Raw genomic sequence first — 17,241 nt, 5'->3', positions numbered from 1 at the left:
ACACAGCTAGTCGTGACACAAAAAGGTTAATAATAGGCTAAAAATAATTTCATTATTTACTATTGGAATGTTTTTCCACGTACACTTACGTAAATAATATTTATAATTTTTTAATAAATTTTTTTCCAATGTTAATATATCACAGAAGCACATATAACATATAAACATGTATATATAACACATATTACGTGTAAATAAAAATAAATGTATAAGATACTGTAAATGTATTTTTTAATCAGGGTTATTATAGTTGACTACAACTAATATCAACAAAAATGTCATTACTGGAAATAAAATAAACTTTAGCGGAAATAAAATAAAATATATTTATAAACTAATGCTGTCAAACGATTAATCGCGATTATTCGCATCCAAAATACAAGTTTTTGTTTACATAATATATATGTATGTATACTGTGTATATTTATTATGTATATATAAATACATACACATACAGTATATATTTTGAAAATATTTACATGTATATACATTTATATATTTATATTCTTATATTTTATATTATACATAAATATATTTAATACATAAACATAACATATTTTTCTTAAATATATACATGCATGTGTTTGTATTTATATATACATAATAAATATACACAGTATACATACATATATTATGTGAACAAAAACTTTTATTTTGGATGCGATTAATCGCGATTAATCGATTGACAGCACTACTATAAACATATTTTATTTCAGCAACATTTCTCATTTTTGTTTAGTTTTTGTTTAGTTAACTTGATGTGCTAAAATAGTTGTGAAATAAAATATAGATATATATAGATATATTTAACAAATAAAAATAAAAAACTATAATGGTATCTCAATTATATTAAAATAACACGGATTGAAATACAATGACTTATCTAAACTTTAAAAAAAACTGAAGAAACTGATTCGCTGGAAAGGAATCATACTGGAGTGTGAATTATGCCATAAACACTATAAAATAGAAACTCACCTATTTTTTATTCTTTGGTTTTAGAATCCGTCTATATTGGCGTTCCAGTGCCACGGGAATACAGAAGGAAGTGCAGACATCACAGACACACGTCACGGCATTCCCACGATCGGGACGGCCGGGAGAGACACCATAACCGCCATGAACACCAGAATCAAGAGGAACCATGTGACCCAGATGAAGGAGAGCAGGATTCAAACGAGCTCTCTGACATCAACTCCACCAGTGAGCTTCTCTTAACCTGATATTATTATGCTGACGTAACAAAAAAGTTCTGCTAAGTAGATTGGTTACAAAATACAGTTCAGTGTTATTTAGAATCATTGAGATTCTGTTGGTTATTTTTTAACCCTTGTGTTGTACTGAACATCCTATTTTGGTGTTCTCATTTAAATGACTAACTTTTTGAAAAGTTGCTTGTAAATATCTTATGTCATAAGGGTCAATTTTTCGAAATTGAGATTTATACATCATATGAAAGCTGAATAAATAATCTTTCCATTGATGTATGGTGTGTTAGGATAGGACAATATTTGGCCGAGATACAACTATATGAAAATCTGGAATCTAAGGGTGCAAAAAAAATCAAAATATTGAGAAAATCACCTTTAAAGTTGTCCAAATGAAGTTCTTAGCAATGCATATTACTAATCAAAAATTAAGTTTTAATATATTTACAGTAGGAAATTTACAAAATATCTTCATGGAACATGATCTTAATATCCTAATGATTTTTGGCATAAAAGAAAAATCGATCATTTTGACCCATAAAATGTATTTTTGGCTATTGCTACAAATATACCCCAGTGACTTAAAGCTGGTTTTGTGGTCCAGGGTCACATATAATCATGAAATCTTGAATTCAATCTTTTTGTCAACTTCTTTTCTTTCAAGTAGCACAGGTTTTGTATTTCTCTCATTGATAGAAGCTTATGCATCTTTGGAGTGATGATTTTGGTAATGTTCACTCAATAACTGAGGTGCCTACGATCAGTTCCAAAAAGAAATACAAAACCTGTGCTAACTGAAAGAAAACAAGCTGATAAAAAGGTTGAATCCGAGATTTGGTAATAAATAATAATATAGCATAAGGAGAGATTTATATGCAATTTTTGTATGAGGGTCATTTTTGACTGGGAACACCACAAGTATCACAAGAAGGGAAAAAATCCCCAAAAAGTACAAAAATTATAAAAATTTTTGGGGGGTAAGTTGCTATACTGTGTGAGCAAACTCAGGAAGTTTGTCAAATGCGATAAGAAAGATAAAAAAATTATCAAAACACAAAATGAGGGTTAATATTTTGAATACGTTTTTAACTTTTTAAATTTTATTGTCCGTTTTTATGTACATTTTACTTAGTTTTAGAAAAAAAATTTTTTATTAGTAATTATGATTCATTTTATTTCAGTTTTTGTAAATGAGAAATGTTGCTTTGGCAACTAGCTGAAATGAAAGTTACGTTTTTATATTTTATTTATTTTAATTAACATTTAGCCTATATTTTATATCACGTAACAAACATGTTTTTTGTGGTTTTAGTTCACTTTAATAGCCCTGATATAGTTCATGCTTTAGGTTTGTTAGAAAATAACAAGCATCCTTGAGAATGATTGATCTGAGGTTTTAGGCTTAAATTCTGTGAGAGTGAGAGAGCGAGAAAGGGAGGGATCAGCAAAGCTGGAGGGGGAGAAAAACACTTGTTGGGCCTTTCATGCGTGTGGCACTTTGCCATGCTTTAGTTTTCGGGAAAGAGCAACACTGCTGAGAAGAAAAGTTCAAGAACAAGAGGACACGCTCATAGGGAAGGTGCATCTATAATGAGGGACGAGCTCAGTTAACAGGTTCATCACAAAGAGGCGGAAATCAAAAAGAAGTGCGAGTGGACATTTCAGAATTGTATTTGTAGATCTCTTTCTTTCAATGAAACTTTAAACGTTGGACTTTCTGAAGGATGGAGCTGGAACAGCGTAGGTTGACGGGGTCCTTTAGTATTCAGGACTCGATACAGTCATTGGCATCTAGTCTGGGCTCTCTGAGCACTCAACTGAGCAGCTGCACAGGTACAGTCACAAACGCCATCATTGTCTTATTTCCTTACTTTTGCTGCCAGTTCTTCCTATTAGCTTTGTCCTGGAGAGTTTCTCTCTGGAATTGAGGTCCAAGCTGGTTTGGAGTTTGACACTGCGAGATCATGACTTTGCTGAGTCTATTAATCTATTAGCAAGTTTTTTGCTGATCAGCCATCACTGAATTCACAAGGTTGGTTGATGATTGTAAGTTTAAAAATATTTTGCACCCTTGTGACATTTGAGCACATTTACCTGCAAAGTTCACTTTTCTGTAATTAATTAAATAAATAAGTATACATTATTTAAATGGTAAACTACACCAGGATAGCACTTATTGTACCTCCTTTTTGCATATTTTCTTTTTTTAATTGTATAACAGTAATTTGTCCACTGTTACAGAATTAAAAAAATTATAAAAACACCAAACAAAATGAAACAAAATTTTTTTTTAAAATAAATTACTGTATAATAGTAATTTGTTTACTGTTATATATTTAAAAATTTGCAGCAAAATTTGAATCACATTTACCCGTAAAATTCACTTTTCTCTAATGTAAAAATAAAAACGATTTAAATGGTAAGACTTCCTTTTTTTTTAAATGATTTATAATAGTAATTTGTTTACTGTTATTATATTAAGAAAATCTATATAACAACACAAAAACAAAAATATTTGAGAATAATGCCAATTACAGACAAATTCAGAAGTTAAATATTTGCATTACAATAACAAGAATTTGAGGGAAAATTTTCTTAAATGACATAACGTCGCCGTGCAAAAAAATGAATGGTCCTAAAATAGGCCCTTTTTTTAAACAAAATAGAATGTATTCTTCTTATTTACTTTTTTCTTTAATATGCTATATGAGCCACACATCAAGTTTAATGCGATTCACTCGTTGCCATGTCCATATTGTCATGATTTAAATGCAATGATTAAATTGTGAAATACATCAAAATCCCCAAGAATGCATTTCAGGAAAGGGATATTCCTGTACGTTTTTTTTCTGAAGAAGAAGAAATCAGGATTTAAAAATGAGTTCATCAGTGTTCAGTCTGAAGCGAATTACTCACCTTTCCTCTCTATTCAGTGCATTTTTGAAGGTCAGCAACTAAAGATATGACTGCATTGTTGATTAATCCTATGGCAATGCATATATCAACAACCACCTTCTAATATGTCGAGACTCCATCAGTTTAATTGATTAACCAAAGTGATTCAAGTGCGTGAGCTATAAATAAGCCGCTGCGTTGTACTCTACTCTGTATTGGCATTCTACAACCACACGTATTTGTGATTGTTACTTCAGGATTAGAAGGATTACATGGAGAAAAACACCCACGTGCTAATAATCCCGAAGAAAAGCCGGAGATCGAGAGGAAGGTCACAACAAGATTGTCATGCATGGGCTCACAAACACCGACTTGCACCATTAGTTTTGAATAATCAGAGTTAATGCACATGACATTAGATTGTGAACAGGTTTTAGTAGCCCACACTGAAGCTTATGTAAGTTTACTTTACCTAAAATATAGTGTGGATGAATTTGATTAAAGCACTACAGGTCTGTTGATGTTAGATTTTGATTCTGGCAATGTGCATCAGATTAGAATAAGCCACTGTCACATGGTTATTCTAAATTAATCTACCAAACAAATTCTTTTGAAATGCTTTCAGATGTCAACCTGCTTTACAAAGAGATGTATGCACATTTCAACATTTCAAGATATTTCTCTTCAAAGGAAGATTGTTAAGATATTTATCTTTAAACAATATTGTTGATTTGGTTCTGACTTTATATGTCGCGTTATCGGCTGACGCGTGACTCAAGCTGAATTCAGAGCATTCTCAGATCTGAAAGCTCAGGCTTTTGAGATCAGATTCTCGTTTTGATGAGACACATGTTTGGCGAAGAATGATGATGGGATCATGGCCTCGGGAGCCGTACATTATAATGGTCCTGCTCTGTCATATTCAGATTTCATTTCAAGCGGGTCAGCACAGGGTCAATTCAGCCTGAGCCGAAGGCAAAACATAACACCCAGACTTATACGTCATACAGGCTTCTGTTTATAATGCGAAGAATCAAACCCGTTTGTTCAATTAGGAGGTGTTGAGCTACAGGCTATTATTATTGACCTCTTTTGCATGGACACGTTTGCATTTTTATTTGCTTACTTTTTCATGCTTAATTGCTTGCAATGCTGCTTGTTGGATAAAAGCATCTGCAGTTTCTTTTCAAAGTTATATGATTTTCCCATTGCAGTTTATTCAACAGGTGAAAAAAATTAAGCACCTTTATATTGAAAGAGGGACCCAAGTCATACCTAGCAACCACCCTCCGCACCTTAGCAACACCCTGATATCATGCAAACATCTACTAGAATAAAAACCAAGGATTTATTCAGCAAGGATGCGTTAAACTGATCAGAAAAGTGACAGGAAAGGCATTTATAATCAGTTTATTCATTTATATCATTTATATAAAACAATCCTGAAGAATCCTGAAATTGTATCATGGTTTTTTTTTTGTTTGTTTTTTGACAAAACATTTCATTTTACAAAAAAGTTACAAAAATGTATTTTAATTCTTATTTAATTTCAAACAGTTGTCAAGGCAACATTTCTCATTTTAATTTAGTTTAACTTGATACTAAATCAACTAAAACTCAAATAAATAATAAAAAAAACTATATAGACATAAAAAAACAAGATATAAAACTATAAAAGTTAGAAAAGCATAAAACTAAAATCATAATGAAAATTGCCAATATAAAATATGAATAAAAACTATTATAATATCTTAGGGTGTATCCACACCTGTCTTGTTTGGTTCGATTGAATCGAACTCAAGGTCGTTTCCCTCTTTGGTGCGGATCACACGGGCAGGTGTGAATACAGCAATCGCACTCGGGTGCAGACCAAACAACCGTACCGAGACCCAGCTGAAGAGGTGGTCTCGGTCTGCTTCCAAACGAACTCTGGTACGGTTGAATGGATGAACCAATGAATGGATGACCTTAAGCACACGTGTGGTTTTGTTTACAGTTTCTGGTTCAAAAAGGGCAGTGTGAAAGCGAACCGCACCAAACTAAAAAAATCTCAATTATATTTGGTACAGACCAAAGCAAGCGAACTATCGGACTTTCCTGGTGTGAATACACCCTTAATGATACTAAAATAACACTGCAGCCTTGATGAGCATAACAGACTTCTTTCAAAAACACCAACATATCTTACCAACCCAAAACTTTATGGTCGTTTACATATTAGATAACAAGGTCTCTTTTGATTTGGAGTAAGCAAGTATCTAGCAATGCCCTAGCAACCACACAGAACAGCCTAGCAAGTGGATAGCAAGAGGTTAAGAACCATCCACATCAACCTAAACTTCTGACATCAAGTTTATACATTGAAAAATCTAGTTTATTATTTATAGCATAGTAGAGAGAATACATGAAGTGATGTGGAAAATGAGGGAGAGGTCAAATCAGGAACGGTTGCAAGCAAGATTCAAACTTCCCTCACCCACAAGACTCGATGTATTGTCATGTAAACTAACTTCTGATGCTTGTTTTGCTTAGTTGCTTTGGCTCACATACTATATATATATATATATATATATATATATATATACAGTATATACTACAAATATTACTCTTGCATTTTAAGGTAAATGTATGTCTTTGTAGTATCTTAAGTGTGTGTGTGTGTGTGTGTGTGTGTGACAGTGTCTCCTGCTGCAGAGAGACTACGCCACATCCTCAGAGAGGAAGATGAGCCCACACCCACCCTCTTCACTGAGATGGACACACTGCAGCACGAGGGTGGGGAGATGGAGTGGAAAGAGTCGGCCAGGTGAGACACACACACACACACACACTGAAGCCCTTGTGGCATTATTTAAAACATGAAAAGGTATGAGTTGAGAGACTCATCCAATCCTATTAGCTTTGTGCCTTAATGTCAGAGTTGAGTTGAGCTTAATGACTTCCAGTATTCATTTATTACATTTACATTTTATCCAAAGCTACTTTCAAAAGAGCAGCAAAAGCAATTTGTCAAAGAGCCGACAATAATCATAACAGAAGAATATTATACTTTAGAAGTTATATTGTGTCATTTATCTGGCCCTCCTGACATTCACATATATATATATATTAACATCTATTCATCAGTTTGCATTTCTGTAGACATGTTACTTATTTGGCATGCAAAGAAGAGCTTATCAGAGATATCTTCCGTATTACATTCTGCATATCTTAAAGGTACAGTAACAAAAACACACAGTAACACTTTACAATAAGGATCCATTTGGAACATTAGTTGACATGAACAATAAAAAATACTTATAAAGAATTTATTAATCTTCAAAAGTTCATGTCAATTTCTACATTTACTTATACATTACTCAAATCTAGTTGTATCTGTTAATATTATTTAATGGACCTGACATGGAACTAACAATGAACAGTTGTATTTTATTAACTAACATTAGCAAATATAAATAAATAATGTAACAATTATATTGTTCATTGTTATTTCATGCATTAACTGTTAACTAATGCAGCCTTATCGTAAAGTGTTACTTTAAAAGGGGACTTATTGATTGTTGCCATTATTCCCAGCCATTTCCTTTACACATTTAAAAACCCAAAAGCTTTTCATCCATCTGCTGGTTCTTGGGAAGAAAAACTGTCAAGGTAACATTTGTAGAGTCGCATCTTCTGTGTGTTTCATCAGGTGGGTTAAGTTTGAGGAGAAGGTGGAGGAGGGTGGAGAGAGGTGGAGCAAACCGCATGTGTCCACGCTGTCTCTGCACAGCCTGTTTGAGCTGCGCACCTGCCTGCAGACGGGCTGCATCCTGCTGGACCTGGAGGGCTATTCACTGCCGCAGATAGTGGGTCAGTGACAACTACAAAATTCGAGCTTGAACACCCATCAATCACAAAGATCCCAAATTCTGATCATTAATATTCCATTTTATAAACATACGCTACGATTTAAAAGATGTTTACTTGAAATCAATACAGTTATTCAGCAAGGTTGCATTAAACTGATCAAAAGTGACAGTAAAGACATTTATGATAGATTTCTATTTCAAATAAATGCTGTTCTTCCAAAAAATAACTTTCTGTTCATCCTAGAATGCAGCAAATCAGCATATTAAAATGATTTCTGAAGGATCATGTGACACTGAAGACTGGAGTAATGATGCTTTGATCACAGATATAAATTACATTTTTAAAATGTTCAAATAGAAAATTGTAATAATATTCCACAATATTGCTGTTTTTATTTTTTAATCAAATAAATGCAGTGTTGGTGAGCCGAAGAGACTTTCAAAATGTAAAAGTCTAAAAACTTAAAAAAAAACATTTAAAAAATCTTACAAAGCTCAAACTTTTGAAAAGTACTTTATATCGGCTAATTTGATTATGCTTCTAGCTACTAATAAGAGTGCAGTGCTTCCAGCTCTGTTTAACATATTTTACTAAATTTAAATATATTCCTCAGAATTCCACACAGTTTCCATCCGAACTAGCACACATGATGCAAAGAAAAAAAGTGTACAGATTCGAAAATGATAGCATGCAGTAGTAGAAATTATGTTGCTCTTTTAAAGCTAAAGATATTTAATAGGGTTTTGAAATATGTTTAATGGAAGTAATAACTTTGTTTCACATGTTTCTCATACAATTTCTGAGAGGAAATAAAAACAGAAACAAATGAGACTTACTTCACATACAGTAAGACCATAGATCTATGCTGTTAATATAGAAGGCAGTGTGAATCATGTTAGAAAATCTGAGCACAGTTTGAGATATTGTTGAGGGGAAAAAAAGAGTCTTTTCCTCAGGAGAAACATCTGAGAAGCAGGAGCCATCCATATATTCTCATTGCTGTCTAGGAAAAACAGCTGAGACCTAATGTGTGCTTTTTTATTTCCAAGGAGTTTTTCCTGTTTTATTTAAAAAATGTGTTTTTTTCTGCCTTTCACAGATGACATAATTGAAAAGCAGGTGCAGGAGGGTCTTATAGCTCCAGAGATCCGTGAGAAGATCAGTTTTGTCCTCTTGCGGAAACACCGACACCAGACCAAGAAGCCGATCCACCGTTCATTGGCGGACATCGGAAAATCCAGCCCCTCGAGTGAGTGTCCGCTATCTTACCTGTCCCACAGTCAGTGGTATTCCCAGAATTCCCTGTCTTTTCTCTGACACTTGTCTTTTCAAATCATTTCTTATGACCACTTTGCTCTTTTGCCTGTCCTGCCATCTTGATCATGTCATTCTCTGTGTCTGATCTCGGGTCTGCATCAGACCGCAGTCCGAGCCCGAGTTCTCGCTCTGGGTCGGGTTTCCATCGCTCCACTGAGGACCTGCGAGCTCGTCAGAGCGGCAGCCTCAGCAAACTGCGTGAGTCTGGCCTTCTGTGTCATCCCCCTTCCATAGATTTATCTACAACTACTTCCGGATCTCTGGAATTTCTAATAAGCCTCTCAGGTTTTGTCCCTTTAACCTCACATAGCATCATCCACACACTAACTGCTTGTAGTTGCACAAGAAGGTGAGCAACATTCATTGTTCTGAGGATTAGAGATTATTAGAAAGGTCTTGACTTTGGTTTTCCATTCGTGTTTGTTATGATTTGTTTCTGTACTCTGGGTACTTTAGGCCAGAAAAACAACATTGTTTTTTCTTGTCTCTAAAGAAAAGTTACTAAAACTAATGTGTCATTTTTTTAAGTATACTAATGCAATATGTTTTTTTGCAGTACCTTTTAAAAAACATGATTGCATAAAATATGGACTTTCCAAAACTTCTCAAGCAAATGTGACATTTAGAAGTTTAAGATGTGTGGCACATGAATTTTGTAATCATAAAATCACATGGTATATATCAAATTAACACGGCATTACCATCTGAATCTGATGCATAATGATATATTTGGCTTTGCCTTTGACAGTGAAATCACATCAACACAGAAATTACATCAATAATCTATTTAATTTTGTGTTATTTTAGTATTATCTATATTATATTTTATTTTTATATTTTCCATTTTTATTTTAATTTTAGTTTTAGTAATTTAGTATATTTCTATTTAGATTTAATTTATTTTCATTTCCATTTTAGTTTTAGTAATTGTAGTACTTTTGATTTAAGTTATTTTATGTTATTTTAGTTTTAAGTATTTTTTTACTATCTACTTTATATTTTTGTTGTTTTTCGCCTTTATTTCTATTGATTTACTAGTGTTAGTTTTAGTTAACAATAACAAAACTGATTAAATTGATAATCAAAGTGTTTCATCTGTGCTTTTCAGATCCTTCTCAGTGCCGCAGTATGAATGATATTTGCGTCACACCCAGCACCGACCAGGTACGGCATTTTTCCATTAGTATTCCAGGACCATTGCTGTTTTTTCACATGAACATATTGAAATACACTGAAAATGTATTTATTGATTAGCAAAGAGTAAACAGGATGATTTTAGAAACAAAAGCACTGCATCAGGGGTCTTGTTTATGTGCGTTATGTGGCAAATTTATGCAGGGTAATATTCCATATAAGTCACTCAAATGCCGCCAGCAGTTGTTTGTCTTTTTGTAATGTTTTCTTCATTTTAATGTGGCGCAATAATGAAAAGCAAAATATGAAATACACAGTAAAGCGCTTAGTTTTGCCAAAGTATTTTGAGGCCATTGCAGGGCTTTAGTGTTTGTGCAAGAAGGGTTGCTGGTGCCGCTGCTCTCGGCTTGCTAGACTTCAAAGTGAGCCAATTCTGAGTCCACTTTAATGAGTTTTTGTTCTGCTTAAAGTGACACCCATGACTCACTTTCATGTGTTCACTGCCCTCGACAGGCTTCATTTATGCCTTACAGGAGCATGTGTCAAAGTGGCAATATCAAGTGTCATTTGTTTTTTAAAAAAGACAGCACAAGCACATTTTTCATGCTAATCAGTTTGAGTTAAGTTAACTATGAGGAATTGACTTCATGCATCCACTAAAAATCATGTGCTCCAGGTAAAGTTATTGCAAGAATGTGAAATTAGTTCTGAGAAAAGCTGAGAAAAAGAGAGAATTTCCACTTTTAAGTGAGACTTAAGTGTCCAAATGTCAGTTTTGATGTACATATATATACACCGTAACAGCAGCAAATGATCTGACAAGAGGAAAAACAGGGTCGGGACATGAGAAAGGAGCTTGTTTATTCATTGTAGAAAGTGAATTGACTCTGAAAGTGGCATTAAAAGATTAAAAGCTGATTTTGACCATAAGCACAGACCATTCCATATGCACGTGTTCTTTGAGGCCACCGTTGCCAAGCGGCTGTTTTCATTGGATCACGTGGGTGCGTTTGCATGCTCTGTCTTCCTGCTGTGATTGCATAGCTTTATTGATCTGCCATTGGAAAAAAGGCACATCAGACGTTGAATATGGAGCTCATATTGATACTGGTATCATGAATGAGGCTGTTGTGTGAACTCTTTCCAACATGGAAATTTCATGACCTACGCATCTCAGCACTTCAGACCATGTGGACTAATTAAACCCACTCATCCGTGATCCCTAACTGGATTGTTATTCCACCCACCAGCTGAAGAATAAGTTCATGAAGAAGATCCCCAGAGATGCCGAGGCGTCTAATGTGCTGATTGGAGAGGTGGATTTTCTAGACAAGCCGTTTGTGGCCTTCGTACGTCTGGCTCAAGCCGCAACGCTAGGAGGCCTTACTGAAGTCCCTGTGCCAACAAGGTGATCATCCCAAAACAGTCTGTATAAGTTTATTGGCTGTTTAAATAGCTAATAGCCTTTAGTTTCACAACACAGTCTGGCAAAACAACACTTGTACCATAGGTAAAGCAAAAAAACAATAAATTCCAGACATTTCAGTCACAGAGACCCCAGCAAATTATGATTGTACATAAAAAAATAATAATAATAATGGTTACACTTTATTTCGATAGTCCACTTTAGACATTGTACTAACTCCAAGTAACTATTTTTATATTTTTGATTCATTTTACAGAAAGAGAAAGAATACATTTTAAATGTGTATTTGCTTTACGTTTTAATGAAAGACTATGTGGGTTTTCCAGGTTTCTCTTTGTGCTGCTCGGTCCCAATGGCAAAACCAAATCCTACAATGAGATCGGTCGCGCCATGGGAGAGGTGGATTTTCTAGACAAGCCGTTTGTGGCCTTCGTACGTCTGGCTCAAGCCGCAACGCTAGGAGGCCTTACTGAAGTCCCTGTGCCAACAAGGTGATCATCCCAAAACAGTCTGTATAAGTTTATTGGCTGTGATCATCACAACACAGTCTGGCAAAACAACACTTGTACCATAGGTAAAGCAAAAAAACAATAAATTCCAGACATTTCAGTCACAGAGACCCCAGCAAATTATGATTGTACATAAACAAATAATAATAATAATGGTTACACTTTATTTCGATAGTCCACTTTAGACATTGTACTAACTCCAAGTAACTATTTTTATATTTTTGATTCATTTTACAGAAAGAGAAAGAATACATTTTAAATGTGTATTTGCTTTACGTTTTAATGAAAGACTATGTGGGTTTTCCAGGTTTCTCTTTGTGCTGCTCGGTCCCAATGGCAAAACCAAATCCTACAATGAGATCGGTCGCGCCATGGCTACACTCATGGTTGACGATGTAAGAGGAAATCTCATCAGTTCTGAACCCCGAAATTAAGTATCATCACAGTATTATCAGCAAATCTGTCTGTATCTGCCACCCTATTTAGCTGTTCAGCGACGTGGCCTATAAAGCCAGAGATCGTGAGGACTTGATTGCTGGGATTGATGAGTTTTTGGATGAGGTGATAGTTCTTCCTCCTGGAGAATGGGACCCCAAGATCCGCATTGAACCCCCGAAGAAACTGCCTTCAGCAGAGATGAGGTATTAAATCACGAATCTACACTACCATTCAAAAGATTGGGGTCAGTACATTTTTGAAAAGAAATGGATATTTTTAATTCATCAAGAATGCATTAAATTGATCAAACGTGACAGTAAAGGCATTTATAATGTTAGAAAAGATTTAATAAATAATAACGCTGTTCTTCTGAACTTTCTATTCATCAAAGAATCCTGAAAAATGTATGATGGCTTCCACAAAAATATGAAGCAGCAGCACAACTTTTTGCAGCATAATTATCAGAAATGTTTCTTAATTAGAATGATTTCTGAAGGATCATGTGACACTGAAGACTGGAGTAATGATGCTGAAAATTCAGCTTTACATCACTGGAATAAATAATATTTTCAAACAGTTATTATAAACTATAGTATTTTTCATCAAATAAATGCCTTTGTGAGGAAAAGAGACTTCTTTCAAAATCATTAAAATGTCTAAACGGCCCAAAACGTTTGAACTTTACTGTATATTTGCAACAACATAATAGAAATATTATGTTTATATACTGCATTGTTAAAAATATAGAGTGAAAGATATTTTGTAATCTAAAATATGTACTTCATGGGGTAGCATCTAAATTAACTGGCTTTAATCAAGTAAAAAATATTATTTAGTATTGATTCGGTCATATTAAATATTACCTTATAAGACGGATAGTTCCGGTCCTTGATTCTGATTGTCTGAAGCTGTTGTAAATTACTCTACAAACATACACCTTTGTTTACTTTGTCCAACTGTTTCTGAGGAACTACATTGTTTGGTGGAAGAATACTGTTTTTATTAATATCATTACTAGGGGTGCTCCGATCAGGATTTTTGAGGCTGATCACCGATCACAGAAAGCAGTATCTGCCGATACCGATCACCGATACCGATCTTTTTAAAGCCTTCTTTTTATAATTTATAACTATTTATAGTGATACTCCAATCAGGATTTTTAGACATTTATTCAGGGCCTGAATTTCATTTTTGAAAATGGGGGGGAATTACCCCTCTTAGTTGACTCTTGTGAGAGAAGAAGCAGCACGGACTGTGCTTTCACAGAAGAGTCCGCTACTGATCCGTGGCTGTTAATGCTTTTTCAGCATTGCAATTCTTTTTTTACACAGTACAGTTATGCAATCTTTCACAGACATGTTTAAACACAATAAATATAAGCAACACATTATTCAATGCTTTTTACTTTTGCATTTACTTCTAGATTTATATATTAAGTTGCTCAAGCAACTGGCAAAACATTTAAACTACTTTTCTTACGTTATCACACACTTACCTTTGACAGAAATAGTCAGCTCTACTGCCTTTTCTTTTGTATTTTATTATTTATTACAAGCAATCCTGCGCTTCATAAAGAACTTTGTTTTCCTACCTCCACCAGTGCCATCTATTATTGCCATCTTTATCTAAAAGTACTCTTTCCCTTTAAACCTAGCCAAAAAGCCATATGCGTTGACTGTGAAACACAGTAGGCTTTAATAATATGCATTTATGGTGTAATTACTAAATTTTCGTGTCAATCCATGTTCATATTTACTGCAAACAATGCGCTGTTACTTTAATTCAGCACTTGCAGCATGCGGAAACGATCTCTGCACTGCTGCAGACGCACCGCTCCTAAACAGACTGCCGGACCGCAGCCGTGTGCAGTGAACGCTTTAATCCGTTAACATGAGCGTGGAAAAAATATGCACCATGTATGCACTGCAAATGGAGTGATGTGAACCTGGCGTTATGTGTGTGTGCTGCGAGTGTACATGAGCGCACGGTCTCCAGGAGAGTGTGCGAGCGCTGAATGGTTAAACACTGGCAAGAATTACGTCTCACACAAGGTTTTCAAATGACTTTATAAGTTATTTAATGAAGAAATATAGCATTATAATTATTTCACCCCGCGTCGGACAGAGACTGAGACGGTGCAGCTGCATGTCATGCCAAACCTCTCACGGCAGCGTCATGAGCTTGAGATCGGTTATTTGAGATCGGCCTTTTAGAGACCCAATCATCCCAACGTGATTATCGGCCGATATTTATCTGTAGCCGATCAATCGGAGCACCCATAATCATTACACTTTATTTGCTCTGTTTTATTTTGTGAAACCTAACTACGTATTTGAAATAACTGTTTTATAAAAGCAATAAGTCCCATGAAGCTGTGGTTTACAGTGAATTTATAACAGCTAAGAGGGTTTTAGGATCAGCACCTAGAAAGGACCTCCACAGCCCTGAAAGACAGCGGAGACCAGGACAACTAGATGAGCCCCAGATACAGATCCCCTGTAAAGACCTTGTCTCAGACGACCACCGGGACAAGACCACAGGAACCAGATGAGTCCTCTGCACAATGTGACTTTGCTGCAGCCTGAAATTGAACTGCTGGTTCGTCTGGTCAGAGGAGAACTGGCCCCCCGACTGAGCCTGGTTTCTCCCAAGGTTTTTTCTCCATTCTGTCACCGATGGAGTTTTGGTTCCTTACCGCTGTCGCCTCTGGCTTGCTTAGTTGGGGACACTTCATTTCCAGCGATATCGTTGACTTGATTGCAAATGATTGCAAAGATACTATTTAAACTGAACTGAGCTGGATGATGACATCACTAAATTGAATGATGAACTGTCTTTAACTGAAAAATGAGTGTTTACTATTGTCATTTTGCATTATTGACACACTATTTTCCTAATTAATGCTGTTCAGTTGCTTTGACACAATCTGTATTGTTAAAAGCGCTATATAAATAAAGGTGACTTGACATCGTATGGCTTCAGAAGTAACACAGAATAATACGCACAATCTCTGATTTGGATCGGCCCTCTCTGACCGATACCCGATCCAACAAAAATGGCTTTATTCTCTGCTTCGCATCGTGCCTAACAAGCTGTTATAAATTCACTGTAAACCACGGCTTCTTGGGGCTTATTGCTTTATTTTAAATGATGTAGCACAAGTTATATCTGTTATTTCTTTATTTTTTTGCAGGAAGTCTGTTTTCTCTCTGAATGAGCTGGGGCAGCCGAATGGGAATGCAGGAGGAGGTGCAGCGTCTGCAGAAGACGAGGACCTGCCGGCTCCACATGAACTTGGAGAGGAGCTGAAATTCACTGGCCGGTAGCATCTAGGACCTGCTCAACTTCTAGTTATAGAAATTACATGACGTCTGAGACTCTTTCTGTTTGTGTAGATTTTGTGGAGGACTGTGGCTGGACATCAAGCGTAAAGTGCCCGGGTTTCTCAGTGACTTCTATGAGGGCTTCCACATCCAGTCCGTCTCTGCGGTGCTCTTCATTTACCTGGGCTGCATCACCAATGCAATCACCTTTGGAGGACTGCTGGGGGACGCAACCGACAACTACCAAGTAATTTATAATACAAATATTTTGTTATATTCATCATGATGCTCAAAACAGCCAAATATGAAGCAGTTAACTGGCCTGGCCAATATACTATTCTATTGTTTTATATAATTTCAGAGTAAAAATTTAAAAATTAGACATTTTGTAAGAAACAAAAATTAAGAGAATTATGAGAAATAAAGTTGCAAAATCATATTGTGATACATGAAGTCACAGTTTTTTTCTCTCTCTGAGACGGAAACATATGAAAGCCCAATTCTGCCACATATTAAAAAAAATCTTGCTTTGGAAAGTCATAATAGTCGAAAATATGACATAAGACAAAATTATGAGATAAAAGGACAACATTATGAGATCAAAACTTTGACTTTTTATGTCAGAATTGACTTTTTGTTATACTATCAACATTTTATCATAATTATGACTTGGTATGTCATAATTTACACTTCATCTCTTAAGTGTGACTTCGTATTTTGTCATTTCGACTTTAGATTGTCATAATTTAAATATTTTATCATCATTTTGAAGTCGTAATCTTTTTATCTCAATTTTATGACTTGGTATCTTATCATTTTTAGGGATGCGCCGATCCGATATTCATATCGGGTATCGGCTCCGATACTGCCATTTTTTGTTGGATCGGGTATCGGTCAGAGACGGCCGATCCAAATCCAAGATTGTGCGTATTATTCTGTGTTACTTCTGAAGCCATACAATAGCTTAAAGGGTTACTCCACCCCAAAATGAAAATGTTGTCATTAATCACTTACCCCAATGTCGTTCCAAACCCGTAAAAGCTTCAATCGTCTTCGGAACACAATTTAAGATATTTTGGATGAAAACCGGGAGGCTTGTGACTGTCCCATTGCCTGCCTAGTAAATGACACTGTCAAGG

The 17,241-nt window shown here is 35.3% G+C and overlaps 1 protein-coding gene across 9 annotated transcripts in view; it reads left to right on the top strand.

Annotated features, from left to right (window-relative positions):
- The window catches only part of slc4a5b (solute carrier family 4 member 5b), a 37,933-nt gene that overhangs the window by 4,287 nt on the left and 16,405 nt on the right, over positions 1 to 17,241 (top strand). For 5 of the 9 annotated variants that reach the window (XM_016277232.1, XM_016277235.1, XM_016277233.1 and 2 more), the window contains exons 3-14: positions 1,003 to 1,203; positions 6,783 to 6,909; positions 7,795 to 7,955; positions 9,055 to 9,204; positions 9,375 to 9,470; positions 10,381 to 10,436; positions 11,657 to 11,722; positions 12,232 to 12,323; positions 12,649 to 12,736; positions 12,828 to 12,982; positions 15,973 to 16,101; positions 16,175 to 16,349. In XM_016277232.1, the coding sequence (XP_016132718.1) occupies positions 1,003 to 1,203; positions 6,783 to 6,909; positions 7,795 to 7,955; positions 9,055 to 9,204; positions 9,375 to 9,470; positions 10,381 to 10,436; positions 11,657 to 11,722; positions 12,232 to 12,323; positions 12,649 to 12,736; positions 12,828 to 12,982; positions 15,973 to 16,101; positions 16,175 to 16,349 (1,496 nt within the window). Of the gene's footprint in view, positions 1 to 1,002; positions 1,204 to 2,718; positions 3,042 to 6,782; positions 6,910 to 7,794; positions 7,956 to 9,054; positions 9,205 to 9,374; positions 9,471 to 10,380; positions 10,437 to 11,656; positions 11,815 to 12,158; positions 12,211 to 12,231; positions 12,324 to 12,648; positions 12,737 to 12,827; positions 12,983 to 15,972; positions 16,102 to 16,174; positions 16,350 to 17,241 lie in introns of those variants that run through there. The other 4 variants (XM_016277227.1, XM_016277234.1, XM_016277230.1 and 1 more) reach the window with 4 other exon arrangements.

Source organism: Sinocyclocheilus grahami, unplaced genomic scaffold, assembly GCF_001515645.1.
Source record: "Sinocyclocheilus grahami isolate Dianchi unplaced genomic scaffold, SAMN03320097.WGS_v1.1 scaffold110.1, whole genome shotgun sequence".
NCBI lineage: Eukaryota > Metazoa > Chordata > Actinopteri > Cypriniformes > Cyprinidae > Sinocyclocheilus > Sinocyclocheilus grahami.
The sequence above is the reverse complement of the archived record's forward strand: the minus strand, read 5'-3'. Positions and strand labels throughout refer to the sequence as shown.